General features: G+C 43.2%; 1 protein-coding gene across 2 annotated transcripts in view; it reads left to right on the top strand.

Annotated features, from left to right (window-relative positions):
* Window positions 1-2,268: 2,268 nt before the first annotated feature.
* Window positions 2,269-26,232, top strand: part of LOC112258585 (sterile alpha motif domain-containing protein 14) — a 42,386-nt gene continuing 18,422 nt past the window's right edge. The window contains exons 1-8 of one of the 2 annotated variants that reach the window (XM_024433038.2): window positions 2,269-2,376; window positions 4,099-4,330; window positions 12,033-12,076; window positions 22,813-22,970; window positions 24,004-24,337; window positions 24,620-24,719; window positions 24,840-24,908; window positions 25,055-25,211. In XM_024433038.2, the coding sequence (XP_024288806.1) occupies window positions 12,046-12,076; window positions 22,813-22,970; window positions 24,004-24,337; window positions 24,620-24,719; window positions 24,840-24,908; window positions 25,055-25,211 (849 nt within the window). In that variant the 5' untranslated portion in view covers window positions 2,269-2,376; window positions 4,099-4,330; window positions 12,033-12,045. Of the gene's footprint in view, window positions 2,377-3,935; window positions 4,331-12,032; window positions 12,077-22,812; window positions 22,971-24,003; window positions 24,338-24,619; window positions 24,720-24,839; window positions 24,909-25,054; window positions 25,212-26,232 lie in introns of those variants that run through there. The other variant, XM_024433037.2, reaches the window with a different exon arrangement.

Raw genomic sequence — 26,232 nt, forward strand, 5'->3', positions numbered from 1 at the left:
TTCTTGTTAACAAACTATAGTTTCGGCAAGTCGGTTAGGACATCTACTTTGTGCATGACACAAGTAATTTTTCCAACAATTGTTACCAGACAGATTATTTAACTTAATTCACTGTATCACAATTCCAGTGGGTTAGACGTTTACATACACTAAGTTGTCTGTGCCTTTTAAACAGCTTGGAAAATCCCAGAAAATGATGTAATGGCTTTAGAATCTTCTGACAGGCTAATTGACATCATTTGAGTCAATTGGAGGTGGACCTTTGGATGTATTTCAAGGCCTACCTTCAAACTCAGTGCCTCTTTGCTTGACATCATGGGAAAATCAAAAGAAATCAGCCAAGACAGAAAAAAAAGTAGACCTCCACAAGTCTGGTTCATCCTTGGGAGCAATTTCCAAACCCCTGAAGGTACCATGTTCATCTGTACAAACAATAGTACGCAAGTATAATCACCATGGGACCACGCAGACGTCATGCCGCTGAGGAAGGAGACTCATTCTGTCTCCTAGAGATGAACGTACTTTGGTGCGAAAAGTGCAAATCAATCCCAGAACAACAGCGAAGGACCTTGTGAAGATGCTGGAAGAAACAGGTACAAAAGTATCTATATCCACAGTAAAACGAGCCCTATATCGACATAACCTGAAAGGCCACTCAGCAAGGAAGAAGCCACTGCTCCAAAACCACCATAAAAAAGCCAGACTACGGTTTGTAACTGCACATGGGGACAAATAATGTACTTTTTGAGCTTGGTCGCAAATGGGTCTTCCAAATGGACAATGACCCCAAGCATACTCCCAAAGTTGTTGCAAAATGGCTTAAGGACAACAAAGTCAAGGTATTGGAGTGGCCATCACAAGGTCTTGAAGAAAATTTGTGGACAGAACTGAAAAAGCGTGTGCGAGCAAGGAGGCCTACAAATCTGACTCAGTTACAACCAGCTATGTCAGGAGGAATGGGCCAAAATTCACCCAACTTATTGTGGGAAGCTTGTGGAAGGCTACCCAAAACATTTGACCCAAGTTAAACAATTTAAAGGCAATGCTACCAAATACTAATTGAGTTTATGTACACTTCTGACCCACTGGGAATACTATTATTCTGACATTTCACATTCTTAAAACAAAGTGGTGATACTAACTGACCTAAGAAAGGATTATTTTTACTAGGATTAAATGTCAGGAGTTGTGAAAAACAAAGTTTAAATGTATTTGACTAAGGTGTATGTCAACTTCTGACTTCAATTGTACATGTTGTTGTTCTTCATTACAGTAATGTTGGTAAGTAGACACTAGGTGGCGCCAGAACCTTGAGGACCAAATGATACCATCCTGCAGTCTACACTCCCAGCTCCTCCCCACACCCCCGACAGCAGCTAACAATATTAGGGTGGTTGCAGCATCTCATTTACATCTCATCAGGATCTCCCCCTTGTGTTGGTAAGACTGGTTGAAAACAATGCCATGTGAAGAAGTATACGAACCATATCCGTATGTTCTATATGGTAAACCTTTACAACTTAGAGATATTCCTGGTATCAGTTAAACGTAGCCATCCTTTATTTTGTAGGTATTTTCAAGGTTATATTTTAGTGTGCGTGTGTATGTGCTCTGATCCTCCCCCATGTCCCTCTGATAAATTTGAATTCTCTGGCGGTATCACCGCAGGGGAACAGTATGCGGATGTGTAAATTGACAAAGCAATGAGGGTGAGCATGCATTTAGTGTGTGCATGTGTTTGTGCATGTGTGCGCTGAATGCGTCAATGTATCTACCTGGTGGAGTGTGTACTAATACAGCATGCACGTATGTCCGTTATGTAGGCTAATGTGTGAGATACAGCACATAAATAGACAACTTGACTCAAATAATAGTTGACGATTACAGACGGTTAGGGTGTGTGTGTGAGGAGGACATGAGTTAGTACAACAAGACCCGAGCTGAGGAAAGAGGAAGGGCCAGAATTTGAATAGAGCTTTATGAGAGATCAGCAGCAACGCCTGGGGAGTGATTCACTCATTTCAACGGGGGCATATTTAAGCTCTTGTGTTACACTGAGCACCACCACCCACACACACATACACACACCAGTGGAGGCTGCTGAGGGGAGGACGGCTCATAATAATGGCTGGAATGGAGTCAATGGAATGTTATGAAACACATTAGATACCATTCCATTACACTCCATTCCAGTCAGTATGAGCCATCCTCCCCTCAGCAGCCTCCACTGACGCACACACACAGTTAAGTGCTAAACAGCTAGGTGAGTATGAATGATCCAGGAATGCCTGTAGGATAGATCGGACTGGTGAAAACGGATGCTTAAAGACTCACAGCACCTCATGGTACTGTGAGAAAACAGACTACCACCGAGAAGTAAGCATTTTGTCAAAGGATCATGCGCATGCATCAATGTACTTAGTTCTTGTATAATGGCCTTGAGCATACGAATATCTGCTGATGATCATGTGGACACAGCATTGATGCATGTCTAAAGCCAATTGAACTGTCTACGTTTAGCTAACTAGGCAGCCAAGTGAGGGCACCAGAGTCATATGTAGAGATACTTGCTAACGTCAGACATTCCATAAAGCAGAGGTAAGGCAACGACATTCAGGCGCAGGCCAATTATTTTCGGACTGGATATAGGGGGGGGGGGGTTGCGATATATTTCTAATAATTTGTACACTGCAAATTGACCACAACCAAGCCCCAAAAAAGAGATTGTATTTGAAAATAACAATCATTTCACACCTTGATTACATTGAGACACGATCACATACGATCACACACACACACACACCTTTTTTAATTTATTCATGGGGGATACTTTTAAGCTGAATTCCTGGGCACAGATTCCCCAAACACTTCTTATGCAAAAAGCTGCTCAAGAAATAAAAGGTGTTGATATTCCTCAACAATATCTAAAGATTGAATGATTTTCTTACGGAATCCTCAAATATCTTCTTACCAATTTAGCTCGCTATCTAGCTTAGCAATGGCAATCATGTTCGCATATGTCCTGCTGTTCTAAAACATGTTCTTGGGTTCAAAATAATCAATACTGAAACGTTCAGATTAAGTTTGTGAGTGAATTAAACATGTTAAATTGCTTTCATGAGTTTATTCTCTCACAGCCCTGAGTTTAAGACAAGGGTTTAGCCATCTTGGAGTTAAGAACAAAAACCCCAAACTTTATTTTTAAGATTCTATTTCTTCTTAATTTTTTGCTTAAGGAGAAACATAATAGTGCAAGAACATTTCCAATAACCTTTTTGAGGAAAATCAACTTTGGTTAACTTTCTTCATAAGTCTATAGTTAAGGAAAACATTTCACTTAAGAAGGTTTTGTGAATCTGGGCCCTGGTCTTCTGGAGAAAACAAAAATGCTTGTTGCCGAGCCCTGCCATAATGTATCACACCAGAGCTCCACCTTAATGGCCAGGCGCAACTTACATCTCTATTGGAGGACTGTAGCGGATGCACCTGTCTTGTGAAGTGCATCTCCTTCCATCCCCTTTGAAACGTTCTCCTTTTCCTCCTTTTCAGTGTCTCCCCAGGCAAACGAGAGACATCTCCTTTATCCTCCCTCCATCCCCTTTTAAACCACCTCCTCTTCCTCCTTTTCAGTGTCTCCCCAGGCAGACAAGAGAGGCATCTCACATCTCCTTGAGTGGCCTGATAATAAGCTGAGTGGAGTGCTGCTGACTGACATCCCCCTCCTTCCCTCCTCCCCCTCCTCCATTACTTCTTCCTCCTCCCCTTAGGCTCTCACTGCCCCCATCCTCCCCCTACACACACACACCAGGGCTGGATCACCAGGACCTGCTTGAGAGCGCTGCCTTCTCCATCATACCAGACAGCTGTGCTTGAGTGTGTGCTTGTGTGTCCCTACCTCAGCCTGCCTCTCTCTCTTTCTCTCTCTTGATTTTCCTCCTGTCCCTCTCTCTCTTTACCCTGTCCTTCTCTCTTTCCTTTCGCTCTGCCTTAGACACTGTCATCCACTCCCACTTCTCTCTCTCCCCTCCCTCCTCCCTCTCTACCCCCCCCTCTCTCTCTCTCCTACCCGCCCTCCCCTCCTCCCTCTCTCTTTCTCAGCTGTCCTTGACGGTGCTCTGTGGCAGAGCAGAGCTCTGTAGTGCTGGGTTGTGCAGGAGGAAGCAGGCAGCCAGCCTTTGCCCAGTGGATACATTCTGTTCTGTCTCTTCCAACGCTGCTGCCGTTACCCGGGATACGCATTCGGCCTGCCGTGCTGCCAGTGGAGACGGAGGGCCTTATGCCAGTCTGCCATGTCGACTGAGTGCCAACCTAAGGGGAACACGTTTTAAAGGTGAGCTGCACTGCTTTTACCGCCCGGACTGTTTACCTTGTTGTTGTCTCGATTTCGATCTTGTTTTCTAGTCTTTTCCTCTCTCCGCCCTGCTCTGTTCTCATCCCTATTTCTGCCTATCTCTTATCATCTCTGTTCTCCTCGCTTGTCCTCGCTCTATCTCTCGCTCCTCTCTCTCTCCCTCTTCCTCTCTGAGCCTGCCAGCCCTATCCCCCGACAATGCTTTTTGTTGTTGGGAACAAACCCCCCCCTTTTGGGAACAAGCTGTGCTTGCTTTGGGATGTGTTTGTCTCGTTTGGTGCGGTCACTCAAGCCAAGGCATCCTCACTCTGACTGAATAGAAAGCTTATTAGATATTCAGCTGCATTGACCCATGTAGTTCTGTCTGGGTTGTTGTCAGGCTATTAAAGCTACTGTTCACTGTTTTCCTTCACTCCCCTCATTTGATTTCTCCTGAGGTCTGTTGCAACATTTAGCAATACACTGAAAGTGAGATATTTTAACTCTAAAATGTAGGAGCTTAATGTGTTCTATGCATTTCTCTTTTTTCTGGGTATCTTTATAAATATCTGCCTCTCCTTCTCTCTTTCCCTCTCCCCTCTCCCCCTCTTTTTTCTCTCTCTTCCTCCATCTCTCCATCCTCCTCTTCCTTCTATCTCTCTCTCGCCGCCACGTGAGAGAGTGTCTGTCTTCCCCCAGGGTTGTTTGTGCTGTTCCTAACACGTTAACACACAGATGGGACACGGCGTGTTCACACAGCCTAACGAGCAAGCCCCTCTCATCATGTCCAGTGGTAAAGTGGAAGTGGAACAATGTCAACATAGGGAGCCAGCTTGGACTCAACATAAAGTAGTGGTGTAGTAGTTGTGGACAGTGTATAATGGTACATGAAGTTATCTTGGACTGAGCTCTTCTTATAGGCCACTTTCCTCCAACTGTCTGGCCCCATGGCCGTCACTCAGCCCCTAAACCTGTCTCTGTCTGCAGGAAGTGATCGGTTCATATATCCTGCCCTCCCTTCATCCATCATCCCTACCTTCTCTGACCCCGTTGACTCCTCCTCAAGAGGGTGACTGGTTGTACGGCTTCATCGAACCTCTGAGAAGCCGGCTGTTCACATTATCGTTATATCACACAGGGTTAGAGTGTGTGTGTGTGTTTGTGTGTGTGTGTGTGTGTGTTCGTAAGGCCATTATCGTTGATACCCACGTTGTGTGTCAGTCTTGTGAAGGTTTAGTGTGTGTGCACGTGCCCACGCACGTGTGAAATCCCATTTGTCAAATATATAGAGACCGTTCCCTGGAGGCAGAGACAGTATATTGCCTCAACACTCATTCTCCTCTCTCCCTAGTTTTATGTCCCTGTAAGTCATCCATGGTGGGACGCTCGGTCTTGGGACCTGGGTATGAATGTGTGTTGAGTGTGTGAGAGCATGTATCTCTATATCTGTGTGTGTGGCATTCTGTGTCCTGTCCACACCTCATGTACGTTTTAATGAACCATGTTCTGGCAGAGGCCACCCCATAGATTTGTTGGAATAGGGGTCATGAGAGGGAAGTGGGGGGTTGGGTTGAGGCCTGCGCTGCCTAAATTGCATCCCCCAGAATCGACTGTTAGCCCCCACTCCTTTCCCACATATCATCAGAGCGGGGCAAAGCGAGACTCAATTCTGCTGCTAATACTATGAGACATTCCCTCAGACATCCCGCCAAGGAGGGAAGGCAGTGACATGAATAGTTTGTGAATAGTTTGAACCAAAATCACAGATTTAAGCAGATTGCATATGAAGTATCTTTCACCTTTAAAGGTGGACTTCAGGATTTTGGCAAATAAGCCTTTATCTACTTCCCTAGAGTCAGATGAACTTGTGAAGAAAAACGTTATGTCTCTGTGTGCAGTTTGTTTCCCTTTAAACCATCAGTACAGCACGTCCTACTATTCAATCATCTACTGGCTGTACTGCTTCGGCTCACTAGCTAGTTGGTTTATGGAGGATGATGCTCTGCTCATCACTGTCTTTCTCCTAATCTCAGTCATCTGCTGCATTACACTACAGACAGTAAATTCCCTCCTTTTAACCACCCATCCATTTGTGTGCTGTCTCTCTCTCTCTCTCTCTCTCTCACACACACACTTTCTCTCTCTCTCTTACTCCCCCCTCTCCCTCTCTCTCTCCACTGGGTGTGTATGCTCGTGTGTGTGTGTGTGTGCGACTGTTGTATCTGTCACACACACAGCTCTCTCTCTGGGCGTTTCCTCTATGTGATGTACTGCAACACCCTACTCTCTCAGGAATATCTGTGTGTGTCCCTATTCTCTCCCCAACAAGTGGATGTATTGATAACCTCGTCTAGTAAGAAGTTAGTGTATCGAAATGATGACTCATACAGGCTGTATCGCAACCGGCAGTGATTAGGAGTCCCATAGGGCGACACACAATTGCCCCAGCGTCATCTGGGTTTGGCCGGTGTAGGCCGTCATTGTAAATAAGAATTTGTTCTTAACTGACTTGCCTAGTTAAATAAAAAATACAATAAAAAGCACTTTATGATTTATTTATTTCCAGACAATATTAGTCATCTCTTTAAGTGAGTCATTATGGAGCTGTAAAATGATTCCTTCACTAAGCTAACATTGATGTTTTCATCCCACTTTTGTATGTGTTTTCTTGCCCTTTTGGTCTGTTTATCGATGTCTGTCTTTTCTAATACAGGACTTTACATTCAATATGTTTTCTGTCTCTTACCGGGACTCACACCTACATGCACGCACATAGAGGATTCATCCACCTCCCACACACACATATTCCTGTGTTGCGCTAACTAGGTGCAGGATACAGCAGCATATCTAAGGTGTCCCCTCTTCCAGGTTAGGTCCATATGGAGACCAGGGCTGCCCTGCCAGGGATACAGGACCACAGGCAGTAGGCAGCAGATGGCCTCTCTCTCCTGGGCCCCCTTCCCACTCACCTCTCTTCCTCCCCTCTTCTCCTCTGGGCACACTGTTAGTGGCTTCTTCATCTACAAACCAAGGGAGATTTAGGCTGAGTCCCAATGCTATCGAATGGCCTCCTTTCCTCATCTCCATCCTCTCTGATGATCATTGATTTGAAATTACTGGCTGTCCATTACTATCAAATGATGTCTGTTTCTATCCGTTTTGACCATGGCTCTAAGACTGGATAGGTGGAACCAAGGGGTTGCTTGGCTTTCACGTGGGAAGCAATAGGAGCATGGAGCTATCTGGTGTCACATATTCAATGAGTCCTTCCATGAGACTCTTGATGGTGTCGTAAAGGGGATGCTATGCTGCCTAGTGCTCGCTGTATTAACGGATGAGTAACGGAATGTCTAAAAACAGAGGGGGTATCATTTATGATGACGCTGCACTTGTGGATAATACTTTCTTTGTCCGAAGTTGTGCAGAAGTGTCTTGAGGCAGTTTCTCACAGATGTGATGTTTGTTGCAAACTCGAATGCAGTAAGTTTATTATTGGCTGGATTAACCCCCAGGCCAGTTCTGGTAGAAGTGGATTTTGAAGAGAAAAACAAAAGCCCAGCTATGTTTTTAAAGAAAATAATCGCCCACTGTTCTCACAGACTGAAGCAAACTATTCTGTCCAATGCTTACAACTGTTACTGTAGCCATATAATGACCAGTACTGTGTTCCCCAAGCCTCCATTACAGCACAGAGCAACCATCCATTAGAGTTGTCTGATAAGGTAGAGTACAGTGCCTTGCAAAAGTATTCATCCCCCTTGGCGTTTTTCCTATTTTGTTGCATTACAACCTGTAATTTAAATAGATTTTTATTTGGATTTCATGTATTTGACATACACAAAATAAACCAAATTGGTGAAGTGGAGAAAAAAAAAATCTCAAAAATAATAAATGAAAAAGTGGTGCGTGCATACAGTGAAAAAAATGCATACAAAAAAGTATTTAGTCAGCCACCAATTGTGCAAGTTCTCCCACTTAAAAAGATGAGAGAGGCCTGTAATTTTAATCATAGGTACACTTCAACTATGACAGACAAAATGAGGGAAGAAAATCCAGAAAATCACATTGTAGGATTTTTTATGAATTTATTTGCAAATTATGGTGGAAAATAAGTATTTGGTCAATAACAAAAGTTTCTCAATACTTTGTTATATACCCTTTGTTGGCAATGACAGAGGTCAAACATTTTCTGTAAGTCTTCACAAGGTTTTCACACAATGTTGCTGGTATTTTGGCCCATTCCTCCATGCAGATCTCCTCTAGAGCAGTGATGTTTTGGGGCTGTTGCTGGGCAACACGGACTTTCAACTCCCTCCAAAGATTTTCTATGGGGTTGAGATCTGGAGACTGGCTAGGCCACTCCAGGACCTTGAAATGCTTCTTACGAAGCCACTCCTTCGTTGCCCTGGCGGTGTGTTTGGGATCATTGTCATGCTGAAAGACCCAGCCCCGTTTCATCTTCAATGCCCTTGCTGATGGAAGGAGGTTTTCATTCAAAATCTCACGATACATGGCCCCATTCATTCTTTCCTTTACACGGATCAGTCTTCCTGGTCCCTTTGCAGAAAAACATCCCCAAAGCATGATGTTTCCACCCCTATGCTTCACAGTAGGTATGGTTTTCTTTGGATGCAACTCAGCATTCTTTGTCCTCCAAACACGACGAGTTGAGTTTTTACCAAAAAGTTATATTTTGGTTTCATCTGACCATATGACATTCTCCCAATCTTCTTCTGTATCATCTAAATGCTCTCTAGCAAACTTCAGATGGGCTTGGACATGCACTGGCTTAAGCAGGGGGACACGTCTGGCACTGCATGATTTGAGTCCCTGGTGGCGTAGTGTGTTACTGATAGTAGGCTTTGTTACTTTGGTCCCAGCTCTCTGCAGGTCATTCACTAGGTCCCCCAGTGTGGTTCTGGGATTTTTACTCACCGTTCTTGTGATTATTTTGACCCCATGTGGTGAGATCTTGTGTGGAGCCCCAGATCGAGGGAGATTATCATTGGTCTTGTATGTCTTCCATTTCCTAATAATTGCTCCCACAGTTGATTTCTTCAAACCAAGCTGCTTACCTATTGCAGATTCAGTCTTCCCAGCCTGGTGCAGGTCTACAATTTTGTTTCTGGTGTCCTTTGACAGCTCTTTGGTCTTGGTCATAGTGGAGTTTGGAGTGTGACTGTTTGAGGTTGTGGACAGGTGTCTTTTATACTGATAACAAGTTCAAACAGGTGCCATTAATACAGGTAACGAGTGGAGGACAGAGGAGCCTCTTAAAGAAGAAGTTACAGGTCTGTGAGAGCCTTTTCCACCATAATTTGCTAATAAATTCATTGAAAATCCTACAATGTGATTTTCTGGATTTTTTTTCTCATTTTGTCTGTCATAGTTGAAGTGTACCTATGATGAACATTACAGGCCTCTCTCATCTTTTTAAGTGGGAGAACTTGCACAATTGGTGGCTGACTAAATACTTTTTTGCCCCACTGTATGTAATCACCCCTTTGCTATGAAGCCCCTAAATAAGATCCAGTGAAACCAATATCCTTTCAGAAGTCACAAGTTAAATAAAGTCATGTGAAATCTAAGTGTCACATGATCTGTCACATGATCTCAGTATATATATATATATATATATATATACCTGTTCTGAAAGGTCCAGAGTCTGCAACACCACTGTGCAAGGGGCACCACCAAACATGCAGCACCATGAAGACCAAGGAGCTCTCCAAACAGGTCAGGGACAAAGTTGTGGAGAAGTACAGATCAGGGTTGGGTTATAAAAAAATATCTGAAACTTTGAACATCCCACGGAACACCAATAAATCCATTATTAAAAAATGGAAAGAATATGGCACCACAACAAACCTGCCGCAAAGCTCCACAGCGGAGATTGGAGTATCTGTCCATAGGACCACTAAGTCGTACACTCCAAAGAGCTGGGATTTACGGAAGAGTGGTCAGAAAAAAGCCATTGCTTAAAGAAAAAAATAAGCAAACACATTTGGTGTTCGCCAAAATGCATGTGGGAGACTCCCCAAACATAGGGAAGAAGGTACTATGGTCAGATGAAACTAAAATGGAGCTTTTTGTCCATCAAGGAAAATGCTATGTCTGGCGCAAACCTAACACCTCTCATCAGCCCGAGAACCACATCCCCACAGTGAAGCATTGGTGGTGGCAGCATCATGCTCTGGGTATGTTTTTCATCGTCAGGGACTGGGGAACTGAATTGAAGGAGCGATGGAGCTAAATACAGGGAAATTCTTGAGGGAAACCTGCTTCAGTCTTCCAGAGATTTGAGACTGGGACGGAGGTTCACCTTCCAGCAGGACAATGACCGTAAGCATACTGCTAAAGCAACACTCAAGTGGTTCAACAAAGCCCAGACCTCAATCCAATTGAGAATCTGTGGTATGAAGATTGCTGTACACCAGCGGAACCCATCCAACTTGAAGGAGCTGGAGCAGTTTTGCCTTGAAGAATGGGCAAAAATCCCTTTGGCTGGATGTGCCAAGCTTATAGAGACATACCCCAAGAGACTTGCAGCTGTAAATGCTGCAAAAAGTGACTCAACAAAGTATTGACTTTGGGGCGAGTGAATAGTTAAGCACGCTCAAGTGTTTTTGTCTTATTTCTTGGTTGTTTCACAATAAAAAATATTTTGCATCTTCAAAGTGGTAGGCATGTTGTGTAAATCAAATGATACAAACCCCCCAAAAATCTATTTTAATTCCAGGTTGTATTGCAACAAAATAGGAAAAATGCCAAGGGGGTGAATACTTTTACAAGCCACTGTAGAAAGGATGCTGTCCAGAGTGTCGATTGGAGTTCACAGATAAGATAGGGGGGTTAATGGGCACAAGATTGGGTGATTCGCAGGACAACACAAGCTAGCTTGGGGCAACTTTAATCATCTTCATTTACAACAACCTTGTGTCTTCATTTGATCCTGAATGTTCTATTCATTTTATTTGTGGAGTTAGTTCTAAGATACATTTCCAATTTGATCCACTAAAATGTCTATACTTTATACGACAGTGTAACGCCCTCCATTTGAGATGTAATGCATTAACCCACCTTCAAACCCCTTTCCAGCCCAAATGCACACATCATCCATCTTTATCATGCAGCCGTTCCTTTAGGAAAGTGTGGAACCCCCTGTGTGTGTTTGTGCTCTCCTCTCATCCCTCCATTCTATCTTCTTTAGCTGCATGTTTAATTACCTGGCTAGGAGGGAAATGGGTCAGCAGTGTGATGATCAGCTGAGCCCTCGCGATCAATCACCCTGACGACTATGCTCCTAGGCAGACGTGCCCATTAGCGCATGAGTGTGTTTTTATCTGTGAGTGAGTAGAAATGGGGGGTTGCTGCTCATTTTCTGGTAAATTCCTAATGTGATTTCCTTGAGGGTTCTTTCAGGGAGAAACAGCCACAGGGCTAAGCATTGCAGCAGACAGACGAGACGAGGAGGCTTGTTAGATGATGGGGTGGTGAAGCTAAGCAAAGGGCTGCAGGCTGGTCACACGGCTGACTAAACTTGTCCATATACATAAATGCAGCAACTGATTGCACTCTCTGTCTCTCTCTCACTCCCTCTCTCTGTTAGGTTTTTGTTTCTACAGTACCTAATCTAGAATTCTACCCCCCTCGCCCTCTCTGTTTCTCTCTCTTTCTCTCTCTACCCCCTCTCTCTTCACAGTGCCCATTGCGCCATGTCTGCTGAGGAGACAGAAAATGTTTTTGGTGAGTGTTTCTCTCTCTCTCTCTCTCTCTCTCTCTCTCTCTGTGTTTGTGTCTCGCACGTTTAATGAGTGTTGTATATGAGATGCACTAACGAAGATTGTGTGTTTGTGTGCGTACATCTCTCAAAGAAAGATACACGACATGAGGCACACAGAAATAAAGCCTTTGTGTGGTGTGTGTCTGGCATAAACTACTGTATGTGTGTGCTGTGCGCTGGACCTATAACTTTCTGAATACCATGGGTCAGGGAAATCTGTAGAACATGAGGGCGTCTGTTGTTGTACTGATACGTGGGAAGGCCTATGCTATGAAATATCATGACTGCTCTTCTCAGCTTAAAGGGCGGTCCAGTCAGGCTACACATGCATGCAGACACACGCATACACACACAAACACTCCATGTCCTATTTTAAGAAAATCAATTCCTAAAGAGGCTATGACTCAGACTTCTACATCACAGCACCTTTGTATATAACGTTGAAACTGGCAAGTACCTCTCAGTCAGAGTCCTATAAATACTCCCTATTCCCCTTCGGAACAGCTCCCAGGTCACCTCTCTCTCCCTGAATAAGACACCCCAGCACTAATGTGGAACATGACCCTTTGTGTGGACTCAGTCGTTTGGGTCTGTTGTGACGTTGTATTAGTTAATGTGACGACTGTTGCTCATCGAATGATTACAAGTTTCTAATTACATGATTAACTGAATCAAGCAATTATTAACTCATTAACCTGGGGCACCATGGGAAAACTAGTTTTTATTGAGTTTCTATTTCCCAAATGAACTCAAAGAATATCCGAATATCGATTTTACAACAGCCGCTAATTAACCAGTTGCCTCTAACAGTCTCGTTCTGAACGTTGTATAGCCCGTGAATCTGCACGGACCCGGGTCTCACCAATGAGTTCGTACCACACCAAACTTAGTTGAATATGTATTTACTAAAAAGCTAAAATGATGATAAACATCTACACAAAGACAAAACACATTATAGGCTATTGATTAGAACTTAGTATAGCGGGCCAACACACTATGGCGCGTGTTACCCACAATGGGAATTTCAAAAGAGAGAGAACAGAAAGAAATACACAAGAAAAATATACATTTGGGTGAATTTGTCAGCTAAGCTATTCTAACCCTTTCCTCAAACTGCCGCTCTTATGGGTCAGAATATAATGATGTAATTACGTGGGAATGATCTCCGGGGATTCTCTGCATAGGCCTTCAGCTATTCGATGATGTGCTACTCCAGCGCACCTCTCTGACCGTCTTCTCGGTGTCAGTGTCCTTTTTGGCTTAGTAGTCTGTTCCCTCACCCCTTTCTCTGGAAGGGGTCTTCTGAGGCCAGACAGCTCTGTAGCTCAGAGCTCACAGCACAGAAATTAAACCCTTTAGATACCACGATTCGATGGGAGATGGAGGCTAGGTGGTTCGACTTGAATTCACCCGCTTAGACACAGCGACTCATCCGTAACTTGGGTAGAAAAGGATTTCTTTGTCCTCAAACTTGCGTTGCGTTTTGGGTTTGTTGACTTTTTAAGACCCTGCTGCAGCTGGGGTCACATAGTCTTGTTGGAAATTCTATACTCACAGGTTTTATACCCTTGGGTCAGAAGTGGGCAAGGCCGCCTTTAGGGCAATTCTCTGGGCATACCAAGTTAATGAGGCAAGGGCTAGATTTTTCCCATTTTAGACAACTAACTTAACATTTCATCTTCCCCAAAACATTCTCTTTGATTTGGATATTTTCCATGCAACGTACAATGTATAAACATCAAACATATACTAGGAAAACCCTTCACATTACAATGTTTTCGTAATAACGTCATCTATTAACCTTAATAACAAAACAAAAATGACATACATTTTCATAGTCCATCTATCGTCATGACCACCATTGTGGCTGACGAAAACCATTGTTCCATAGTCCCTTTAGTTCATGTTTAATGTTCTGAGGCTGGTTATCTATAGTGACAGGACAAAGGAATTTGTCTGTGGCCTGAGATTTATCAGGAGCGTGGGGGCCATAAAACCCCCCACGTCTTCAGACCCCTAGATCTCTCCTCCTCTGTTGGGGTTGAGAGATAATCTGTAGGGTTGTGGTCTCCTGTAACCTGACCTGATCAAGACAGTCATGACATTTCTCAGCGGTGTCAAGTCCAATTCCCCAATGTGCCGACTTCTGCATACCCGCCCCCCTCTATCCCTCTGTCTTATTGGCCCAGACGCCCCAAATCTGCTGAACTCCTCAAAAAAACATTAATTTCAACTATATTATGGATTCACGTAGCTAACATCTACCTGCCTGTCATTCGCTGGCTCGGATGTGAGGTATTTTTAGAGTGTGTTTGCATGCATGTGTGTGTGTCTCCACAGCACATCTTTCAGATATCCAGTCACTAAATTAGACAAAACTACACAGCCGGTGGTTCAGCCTGACAGCCTCGAGATGTGGCAGTGGGCGACACTAATAGACATTTTTGAACTGACCGTATCTTGTTTGCTTCGCCAGCTCTCTGGCGTTTTCTTGATATACTGTGCACACTTTCCTCTAGTGATGCAGCTGTGAGATTGACCTTCATACCTCTCTAGAAAGGTCCACAGGGAAATATAGAGTCGGGGGTAGTGCGCTCAGTAAACCTATAGTGGGGGTGGACTGTAGTATATCTGTCTCCTACCTACTCTATGTATGGTCTGTGTAGAATCCAATAAGGGGTGGGAGGATGGCTTATGGGGGATGACAGGGGGGTGTGGCTTGGTTTGGTCAATATTTAATGGTGCCTCTTAGCACAGAGACTAGGTCTAATAAGAGCAGGGGGGATAATGTGCACCGCTGGGGCTAACAGAATGGGAAAAAATTAAGAGGTGATTCTCAGTTCACCCTCGTCCTTCACCCCGCTTTACTCCTCCATGTTGTCTCGTATAATGTTGTCAACAATGTGAACAGGAGGGTTGAGATACTGGAGCCAAGAAATGTTGTTGTTTAACGTGAGGGATTCACCCTGTAAAATGGCTTGTTGTTTTCTGTTGTCTTTGGGATCGCTGTGCTTGGTCTCCCTTGACTCGCTCAGTGGAAACGTGGTAGAGAACGTAGGCGGGGGCAGAACAGTTTCCCTCTGCGGCAGTTCGGCCTGTCTGCCTTCATTACTGTCTGTGTACATCCTAATACTGAACCACGGAGCCAGCCAATACACAGCTCATCCAATGAACCACAAAGACAATGCCATACTGAACTAGCAGTCCCACTGCTATCGTAGCACACAGCCCATAACACACTGAACCCAATCTTAATCTTATAAGCCGAGAATCCATATCCACTCAAACCTTACACTGATATTCTTGATATAAAGCTTGTTTAAGGCTTCAGTTATACTGAACCAAACCTTGCTTCCGGATACAAAGCATGTGTCATATAGTAAACCAACTTGAGGAACGCAGCACCAATCTGAAACGGCAAAGCACTCAATTCCATTCACCCCCAGATTGCGGAAAATTGAATTTAATGAACCTTACACTCTACCACACTGAGTGTTGTGGTTTTGGACTCGATAGCCCAAGCTAGACCCAGTGGTGTCTATCTATACAAATTAACTTTGTGTGCTGCTTGAGTTTTAGCCTGTTGTGCAAGGATGTACCACTAGACAACACTACTAGAGCAATTAACTTCCGTGTTCAATTCTATTTCTGGAGGGAAGTGTGACATGCAGGGGTTGGAACCATTTCCCCCCCAATCGTATCGTTCATAACAGAAACAATATTTTTTTTGTTCAGTTCCACTGTTCCGACCGGCAAAAGAAAGTTCCAAACCGGTTTGAACCAAAAAAAAAGTAACCATTAATATTCAGAATTATACCTATGGAGGAGCAGCTTCTATGAAGGAACATTGAATGTCTTTGAACTTCAGAGAGATGGTTTAACGTTGGACCAAAACTAGCTAGCTAGTGTGTGTGTGCAGAGCTGCACCAGAATCAAAATAAAACATTTGTAGTTAATAAATCCAATGTCAAACGTGATAACTATTTAGTATCCTTAACTAGCATTGAAAAAGTTAATCCATTCTTCTCTACTAAAAAATCTCTCCCTAATTTCTGAATCATACTTGTAAATTCAGTAGAAGGCTAGCAGGCAGGCAGACACTGGAAAAAGAGTGAGGGCTTTGCATATAAGCTTTGTTGCAATTTTTCTTTAACCGGTTCCCATGGTTCTGTTCAAGAATAGTAAAGATCACTTTCGTTCCAGGTTTTGATTCTGTTCCTTGAAAAATGACGTTCTTTCCGGATTTCAGTTCTGTTCCCTGACCCCTGGTGATATGTGTACTGTGTGCTGTTTTAAATTTGGACAGATTACAATGCTTCTGTAAGATAGCAGATGGCTACTGTTGAGTCGTGATTTCCAAAGCAAAGGAGGTTCCCTTTTGTCGACTGTGAGGTACATGAAAAGGTATTGGAGACGGGTCTCCTCCATCTCTGAGCATGTAGACCATAACATGCACAGAGCGGGCGAAAGGTCAGTTCGGTGTTCAACCTTCCTTGTCAGTAGGCTGATGACAGAACTACAGGTGGAAAATGTCACTCTGCCTCCATTTGACCACTGCTGGGTCACTGAGCAGCACAAACATTGATTTACAGAGTGCACCCCAAATGGCACCTTATTCCCTAGGGCCCATAGAGCTCTAGTCAAAAGTAGTGCAAAAGTAGGGATCAGGGTGCCATTTGGGATGCAACCACAATTTGAATGGATGAACAACAGGGTTCTGAATATAGCCATAGTGAGTCATATAGACATTATACATTCATTCTCAAATTCCACCCCTCATGTTAAGACAATGTCGTAAGCTAGGACAGTGTAGAGAGAGCGAGGTCCAAACTTGCCCAACCACAGTCAAGTGGAGTCCAGTGGAAGTGCTACATTATTCTGGAGCTCATTGTGCATTGTGGTCTTCTTAGATGAGAATGGATCTCTGGTCATTTAGTGTGATCTGCCACACCTGCCCTTTTATTCAGACTGCTCAATAAATCTAATTGTATTTGTCACATGCGCCGAATGCAACAGGTGTAGACCTTACAGTGAAATGCTTTCTTACAAGCCCTTAACCAATAAACCCCCCTCCCCCAAAAATAATAATAAGAAATAACAATAAGAAATAATTAAAAAGCAGCAGTAAAATAACAATAGCGAGGCTATATACAGGGGGTACCAGTACAGAGTCAATGTGCGGGGGCACCGGTTAGTAAAGGTAATTGAGGTATTTATGTACATGTAGTTAGAGTTATTAAAGTGACTATGCATATGAGGTATATAACAGAGAGTAGCAGCAGCGTAAAAGAGGGAGGGGGGGCAATGTAAATAGTCTGGGACTATGGTCGTCTCGGAGTATAGTACACGTCCTGGTAATCCATCTGGCCATGCGGCCTTGTGAATGTTGACTTGTTTAAAGGTCTTACTCACATCGGCTGAGGAGACGGTGATCCCACAGTCGTTCGGAACAGCTGATGCTCTCATGCATGCTTCAGTATTACTTGCCTTGAAGCGAGCATAGAAGTAGTTTTGCTCATCTGGTAGGCTCGTGTCACTGGGCAGCTCTCAGCTGTGCTTCCCTTTGTAGTCTGTAATAGTTTGCAAGCCCTGCCACATCCAACGAGCGTCGGAGCCATTGTAGTATGATTCGTTCTTAGTCCTGTATTGACCCTTTGCCTGTTTGATGGTTCGTCGGAGGGCATAGAGGGATTTCTTATACGCTTCCGGGTTAGACTCCCACTCCTTGAAAGCGGTAGCTCTACCCTTTAGCTCAGTGTGGATGTTCCCTGTAATCCATGGCTTCTGGTTGGTGTATATACATACAGTCACTGTGGGGATGACGTCATCAATGTACCTATTGATGAAGCCAGTGACTGATGTGGTGTACTGCTCAATGCCATCGGAAGAATCCCGGAACATATTCCAGTCTGTGCTAGCAAAATAGTCCTGTAGCTTAGCATCTGCTTCGTCTGACCACTTTTTATTGACTGAGTCACTGGTGCTTCCTACTTTAATTATTGCAGGAATCAGGAGGATAGAGTTATGGTCAGATTTTTCAAATGGAGGGTGAGCTTTGTACACATCTCTGTGTGTGGAGTAAAGATGGTTGCACATTTAACATGCTGGTAGAGATTTGGTAAAATGGATGTAAGATTCCCTGCATTAAAGTCCCCGGCCACTAGGAGCGCCGCCTCTGGATGAGCGTTTTCCTGTTTACTTATGGTGGTATACAGCTCATTTAGTGCGGTCTTAGTGCCAGCATCGGTCTGTGGTGGTATGTAGACAGCTACGAAAAATACAGATGAAAACTCTCTAGGTAGATAGTGTGGTCTACAGCTTGATATACTCTACCTCAGATGAGCAAAACTTTGAGACTTCCTTAGATATCGTGCAACAGCTGTTGTTTACAACTATACATAGACCGGCAACCCTCGTCTTACCAGAGGCTGCTGTTCTATCCTGCCGATACAGTGTAAAACCCGCCAGCTGTTTATTCTTCATGTCGTCGTTCAGCCACTCCTCGGTGAAACATAAGATATTACAGTTTTGAAAGTCCCGCTGGTAGTTTAGTCTTGCTTGTAGGTCGTCGATTTCATTTTCCAATGATTGCACGTTGGCCAATAGAATGGATGGCAGTGGGGGTTTACTCGCTTGCCTACGAATTCTCAGAAGGCAGCCCCGACCTCCTCCCCATTTTTGTCTGTCTTCTCTTCTGGCAAGTGACGGGGATTTGGGCCTGTTCCCAGGAAAGCAGTATATCCTTCACGTTGGACTCGTTAAAGGAAAAAGCTTCTTTCCAGCTTGTGGTGAGTAATCGCTGTTCTGATGTCCAGAAGTTATTTTTGGTCATAAGAGACAGTAGCAGCAACATAATGTACAAAATAAGTTATAAACAACGCAAAAAACAAACAAACAAAAAAACACCGTTGGTTAGGATCGCGTAAGATGTCAACCATTCTCTCCGGCGCCATTCTACAGATAGGTGTCATGACAGTACATTGTGTCATTACCAATGCTATATGTCATATGCAGAATCCTATACCCCATAAGGTTTACATGAAGAGTCCTTAGTTGATGTTAAAATTGTTTAAATTGTTTGTCTACATTAAATTAAAAACAGAAGTTATCTGCACCACAATTCAGTTCAGGGAAACGTTTCCTCACATTCTAACTCAGAATATTTTTTAAAAACTATTCTAAAACAATGTATTTTAATGAGCTGTAGATAAATCAGTCACATTTGTGTTGCTAAGGAGTAGAAATCCATTTTTTTTTTAAATACTTCATTGAACCTCACGTCCTTGGTGTCCGAGGGTGTTCATCAACACTCCCTTCCTTATCGTTATCCCAGTGTCTCTGAACCTCACTGAGTGCCTGCATGGACAGTGTGCTGCCTGGGCATTTCTACATGAGTAAAGACCAATTATATTAGAGTGAACACTCAGCCATGGGAGAGAGGGAAGAGGATATGCACGTCAAGAAAAATGAGTCGATCTTTAGATTTCCTCTTAATTCTCACACAAATCAAAACACTTGAGTCATATTTTCTCTCTCTCTTATTTTTAGTTGTATTACTTTTGGTGTCGGTGGTGGGATCCTTTGAAAATAGGTTCTTAGCTATTTAGCCTAATATTGTCCGGGACATGATAGTAATTACTATATACGGTATATTACAATAATCATGCCCAAACTTGAATGGCTGCAGTGAGCATCAGAGAAGAGAACTTCAGTGATCATGTGTGGTTCATAACTGATGAAAGGTCTCACCTGTTTCCTCTGCTGCATCTTATTTTTAGTCTGTCTCGGCAGACTGGCTGGTGTTAGATCCTCTATTACAGAGCAGTCAGTGCTGTCCTGTGCGGTACAGTATAGTTTGTGATGAGATCTGAGCGTCAGCCTGGTCAGAGAGCGGTATCAGATGAATCCTGTTAGTTGGTGCTTTCACTGCGGCGTGGCCGCCAATGAATCATCACTGGCCTCCGTTCTGAAACGACAACAGTGACAAGAGCACTTAGCTGTTGACTCACTCACATCTGGCCCCTCTGTGTCTCTCCATCACCGTACTGATGCACCTGTTCCTGCAGAGGGTGAGAGGAAGAATAAAAAAGCCTAATACAATTGAATGACATATTTCTCACAAGTAATAGATCAATTGTATTATGTCAATTGCTTTGACTTGTATACGTGTTTGATTAGGTAATTGTGGTACATGAATCCCTACTACAGTGCCAATGCTTCCCAAGAAAAGAGCTAATGTTTAGTAGAGGGATAGAGGCACTGTGTTTGTGGATTGATACAGTGCCTTCAGAAAGTATTCAAACCCCTTGACTTATTCCAGATTTTGTTGTGTTATATATATATGGCCTGAATAAAATAAACAATTCTCACCCATCTATACACAATACCCCATAATAACAAAGTTTTTAGAAATGTTTGCAAATGTATTGAATATGAAACACAGAAATATCTAATTATGGGTATGCTTGATGCAGCCTCCACCATGCTTGAAAATATGAAGAGTGGTACTCAATGATGTGTTGGATTTTCCCCAAACATAATCTTTTGTATTCAGGACATAAAGTTAACTTCTTTGCCACATTTTTTTTGCAGTGTTACTTTAGTGCCTTGTTACAAACAGGATGCATGTTTTGGAATATTTGCGTTCTGTTACAGGCTTCCTTCTTTTCACTTTGTCAATTAGGTTAGTATTGTGAAGTCACTACAATTTTGTCGATCAATTCTCAGTTGTCTCTTATCACAGCCATTAAACACTGTAACTGTTTTAAAGTCATGATGAAATCCCTGAGTGGTTTTCTTCCTTTCCGGGGACTGAGTTAGGAAGGACACCTTTTATCTTTGTAGTGACTGGGTGCGTTGCTACACCATCCAAAGTGTAATGAATAACTTCACCATGCTCAAAGGGATATTCAATGTCTGCTTTTTAAAATGTTTTTTTTACCCATCTACCAATAGGTGCCCTTCATTGCGAGGCATTGGAAAATCTCCCTGGTCTTTGTGATTGAATCTATGTTTGAAATTCACTGCTCGACTGAGGGGCCTTACAGATAATTGTATGAGTCGTGTACAGAGATGAGGTAGTCATTCCAAAATCATGTAAGGATCCGCCCCTTTTTTTAAAATTTCCCCCTAAAATGATATACCCAGATCTAACTGCCTGTAGATCAGGCCCTGAAGCAAGGATATGCATATTCTTGATACCATTTGAAAGCAAACACTTTGAAGTTTGTGGAAATGTGAATGGAACATAGGAGAATATAACACATTACATCTGGTAAAAGAGAATACAAAGAAAAACCAACAGATGTTTTTGTATTTTTGTATTTTTTTTTGTATCATTGTCTTTGAAATGCAAGACAAAGACCATAATGTATTATTCCAGCCCGGGTGCAATTTAGATTTTGGCCACTAGATGGCAGCAGTGTCTGCGCAAAGTTTTAGACTGATCAAATGAACCATTGCATTTCTGTTCAAAACCTTTGTATCAAGACTACCCAGATTTGCCTAATTTGTTTATTAATAACTTTCAAATTCAAAACTGTGCACTCTCCTCAAACAATAGCATGGTATTCTTTCACTGTAATAGCTACTGTAAATTGGACAGTGCAGTTAGATGAACAAGAATTGAAACTTTCTGCCACTATCAGATATGTCTATGTCCTGGGAAATGTTCTTGTTACTTACAACCTCATGCTAATCGCATTAGCCTACGTTAGCTCAACCGTCCCGTGAGGGACCCACCAATCCTGAAGAAGTTTTAAGCACTATTATTGTACACAGAGTGAGTCCATGCAACTTATTATGTGACTTGTTAAGCAGCATTGTACTCCAAAAGTTATTACGGCTTGCCATAACAAATGGGTTGAATACTTATTGACTCATACATTTCAGCTTATTATTTTTAATTCATTTGTCAACATTTCTAAAACACAATTCCCCCTTGACATTATGGGGTATTGTCTGTAGGCCAATGACACAAAATCAACATTTCATGAATTTTAAATTCAGGCTGTAACATAACAAAATGTGGAAAAAGCGGTGTGAATACTTTCTGAAGGCACTGTAAGAGAGGACCAGGTCGTAGGTCAATGTTCATCCCCCACAATCCTCTGCTGACTCAGTCACAGGGGAACATCCAATGTGATTAAATAGATTAATTGTCATGTATTTGGGGGCTGGGGGCTGGATAAATGGAGTGAAGAATGGAAGGGATGAGGGGAGGAGAGGGAGAGATAATTGATGGAAACGCTGAAGGGCTCTCAGATTGGGGTCAAGAGGTCAAATGCAAAAGGATCGTTCCTCTGGGTTCACCACAGATAGAGGATGTTACAGCAGGGGGAGGATCAGATAAACATATTTCATTTGATCAATTAAACTCCTCAGTTTGACATGTAAAAGGTGGTATAACAGTATCTTGTACCTTCTTGTAACAGAAATTAGAGGATTTATTTTACATGAAGGGAATTAGCTTTTGCCCAGTAGTTTATCTTTCTAGGTCCCAGGTGAAATTAATATAGTATAATAGCTGTAGCCTAATGCCTAAGGTCTGGGCTTTCCTTGTAACACATTCTGCATCAAATGGATCTGTTAAAAGCACTTCTCAAATCTGTGTCCAGTACTTATTTGAGCTTTTCTCTGTGATCTTCCCTCAGACCTGAATGATCTGAATATCATAATTTTCTCTGTGATCTTCCCTCAGACCTGAACGAGGCCATCCCAGAGACAGAGCTGCTGGACAACAGCATACAGAAGGGGCGTGCCCAGCTGTCCGTCAAAGCCAGGAGGCACCGCCCCTCTCGCTCTCGCTTCCGAGACAGTGTCAGCTCCACAGAGGGAGATGACAGTCTGGAGAGGAAGGTGAGTGACAGGCGTGAGAGCCAATCAATCGATGACATGGACTCTCAAAGGGACAGGCACACCCACAGGACACATTCCTTTGTAGTCTGATGATGACCTTGTAGCATGTGATAAAAAAAGACAAGGGCCTTGTCTTGTCTTGGTTATACAGTATAGATAGACATCTTTGTATAGATAGCACCAAGGGAGATTTTAGGTATTTATTGCGCATTTTATATAGTCACTATACCATAATATTGCACACATGTAGCTAAGTAACATAGCAACTAAAGCTCTATAACTAACAGCGCTGTACATGCCTATACTCGTGAGTAGATCCTGATTGGTGAAAAACAAAGCTCAGGCATTGAATCATGTTTTACTGCTTCATTTGACAATCAGATGTGAGTTGTAGATGATAAAATACCATTGCAACCATCCACATGAAATCCGTTTCTTAGTCCTAGAACTAATTTCAGATGATATGGAGATTATCAGATGGGAAAATGTCTCAATGGCCTAGGCTATTTTGGAGGGCATTGGAGAGTGTGTCTCGCTCTCTTCATATCTGTTGTTTGGTCGTTTTGAGTATTTTCTCTCACTACAGTTACAGTCAATTCAAATTACATTCCAGCCCATTCAGGCATTTCATTGGACTAGCACTTAATTTGAAAAGTACCATACTACAGTTATTAGCATTTTCCCATTCAAATTTCATGTCCAATTATTCCTTACTATACAGGAGGTGGAATGGAATTGACCCAAACGCATATGTCCCTAATTGTGTTCATGAGTGGGTGCATGCATGTGTTTATATGCGTAAATGCATGCTTGTGTGCGTGTATGTATGTGTGTCTGTCTGTCTGTCTGTCTGTGTGTGTAGGTGGGTGTGTTGGTTGTGTGTGTGCGTGTATGTATGTGTGTCTGTCTGTCTGTCTCTCTGTGTGTGTAGGTGGGTGTGTTGGTTGTGTGTGTGCGTGCGCGCATGTTCTTGTTTGTGTCAGTCAGTTCACATATAAACATGTTGTGGTGTTTCTGAATCTTTGTGCCATAGTGTCTGGACAGCCCTCTGCACTCCGTCCGTTCCCCCCTCCATTCCACCCTGCGAGGAGGCTCCTCCCCTTCTCCTGATTCGCTCCTCTCCTCGTCCTCCCCTTGTCCCACCTTACGGAGCCCCGTGTTCTCCTTCGACACCTCCTCCTTACGGCGCTCCCCGGAGGAGGGCGGGACCGGGTCGCCAGCCCCTCGGGGCCGGTACCGCCAGCTGACAAATGCCACGTCTCAGGAGGCCCTGGTGACCACGCCCAACAGCTCTCCCTCCAAGTCGTGTCCCAGTTCGGACTGCTCGCCTGTTTACATTCGACGGGCACGACGCCCAGACAGTGAGGGTACGAGAGGCAGACATCCGCATTGGGCAAGAAAATCCTCATCCTAGTTATTACAGTCCAACTCCCCACACTAAGAATTACATGCACTGCGATATTAACTATGGTATATTAAGCCTAAATAGGCAAAACACACACACACACACACACACACACACGTATTGATACACAACCACCATACCATTAAGGCCACACCAAAATGTTGGTAATGGTGGGTTAATGCATAAAAAAAAATGCTTTGATTAATCAATAATGTGCTAATTGCCATTTTTTTTTTCTTCTCAGTGTTAGTTTCAGAAGACAGTCGAGACACCAGCCCGGCTGACCCCGGCAACAACAGCCTTATCTTCGACAAGAAGACCAAGAGGAGATTCTTGGACCTGGGGTAAGTGCTCAATATACAGACATTTAAACGGTTTACATTGTAAACACATTGTAAATTTGTCCGTTTCAAAACTGGTGTTTTCTGTTGATTTTAACCCACCATTTTTTTGTTCTTCTGAAGGGTCACGTTGAGACGCTCCTATGTGAGGGTCAGAAAAGACAAGTCAAACAGACTGTCAATGGGAAGCCGGTGAGTCCATGGGAAGCCATTTTGGCTCTGTCCCTCTGTTTCAATATAGGAGGCAAAATGTTGGCTCTATTAGACCTAGTTAGTATATTAGAGGCACCATTTTGGCTCATTCAGTTAGCATATTGAATCTCTCTTTCTCTGCACAGGGAGCCATCTGAGAGCCCATCCAGGTCCTCTGGCTCTTTCGTGCCTTTCTCCTGGTTCACTGACAGCACCAGGGGCTCCGTGTCGTCCGGGGCAACTCCACCCTGCTCCCCCAAACTGGTCTCACAGGACTGCAGCCCCCGCAAGTCCAACTCCCAGGTAACTCACATCCACGCCTTCAGATATCATATTTAGGTCAGACTGCACGATTATGTTACCTCTACCATTGTCCACTTTGTGTTTTTATCATTTTTAGAGGCCTCGTGTGTTTATGTTAGCATTAGCATATAGTCTAGTCTTCATTTCATGTCTGTCATTAAGATTTCTGCCACATCTGACAATGTCACAAAAATGATGCGCGCGCTTCAAAGGGACAGAAGGCCATGTGTTGTTATGGTTCTGGATGGCCAGATAGCTAGCAACAATTTTAAGAAACTGTCACATGGTGAATTGTAAGTGGCTCGTTTCAGCTCATTTCAACTTTTTCTTGATACCATATCTTGTTTTGAGGTGTTTTGACTGTCACCTCTATGCTAATATGAGAAAAAAATGGCTAGATATCTAGCTAACCAATAACTGTAATGATGTATGAGAGATAAGTGCTCATTGTGCAACTGTATTTTTGTTTTCAATAAACATTGGGGACGAAATATAGTTTACATGTTGTCAACAATCTAAGCCAATCTTTGCCCCATACTGTAGTTGCACATGCGTCGGTTTTGTTTCTAAACAACCAAACCGTCTATACATTCCACAGTTTAAATAACCAAGAAATGGATTCCGCTGTTACCCTTGGAGATATGCCAAATTCTTTTTACAAATTGTCAAGAAGGAGAAAACTTTCTCCTACTGGGTTTGAGCTTCAAATGCACATCAAATGAAAACAGTCACCAGATGAGAGAAGCAGACACCAGAGATATAAAACTGCTACACTTCTATAAACACTTTTGCGACTAGCATCGTCTAGTTGTCATCCTAAGCCTCTCTCCCTCCTTCTTCTCCTTCCATCTCACTCCCCCCTCCCCCTCTCTCTATCCATCCATCCATCCATCCATCTACCTCTCTCCCTCTCTCACACATACACACAAACAGTGGGGAGAACAAGTATTTGATACACTGCTGATTTTGCAGGTTTTCCTTACTTACAAAGCATGTAGAGGTCTGTAATTTTTTATCATAG

This window comes from Oncorhynchus tshawytscha, linkage group LG09, assembly GCF_018296145.1.
Source record: "Oncorhynchus tshawytscha isolate Ot180627B linkage group LG09, Otsh_v2.0, whole genome shotgun sequence".
In the NCBI taxonomy this organism is placed as follows: domain Eukaryota; kingdom Metazoa; phylum Chordata; class Actinopteri; order Salmoniformes; family Salmonidae; genus Oncorhynchus; species Oncorhynchus tshawytscha.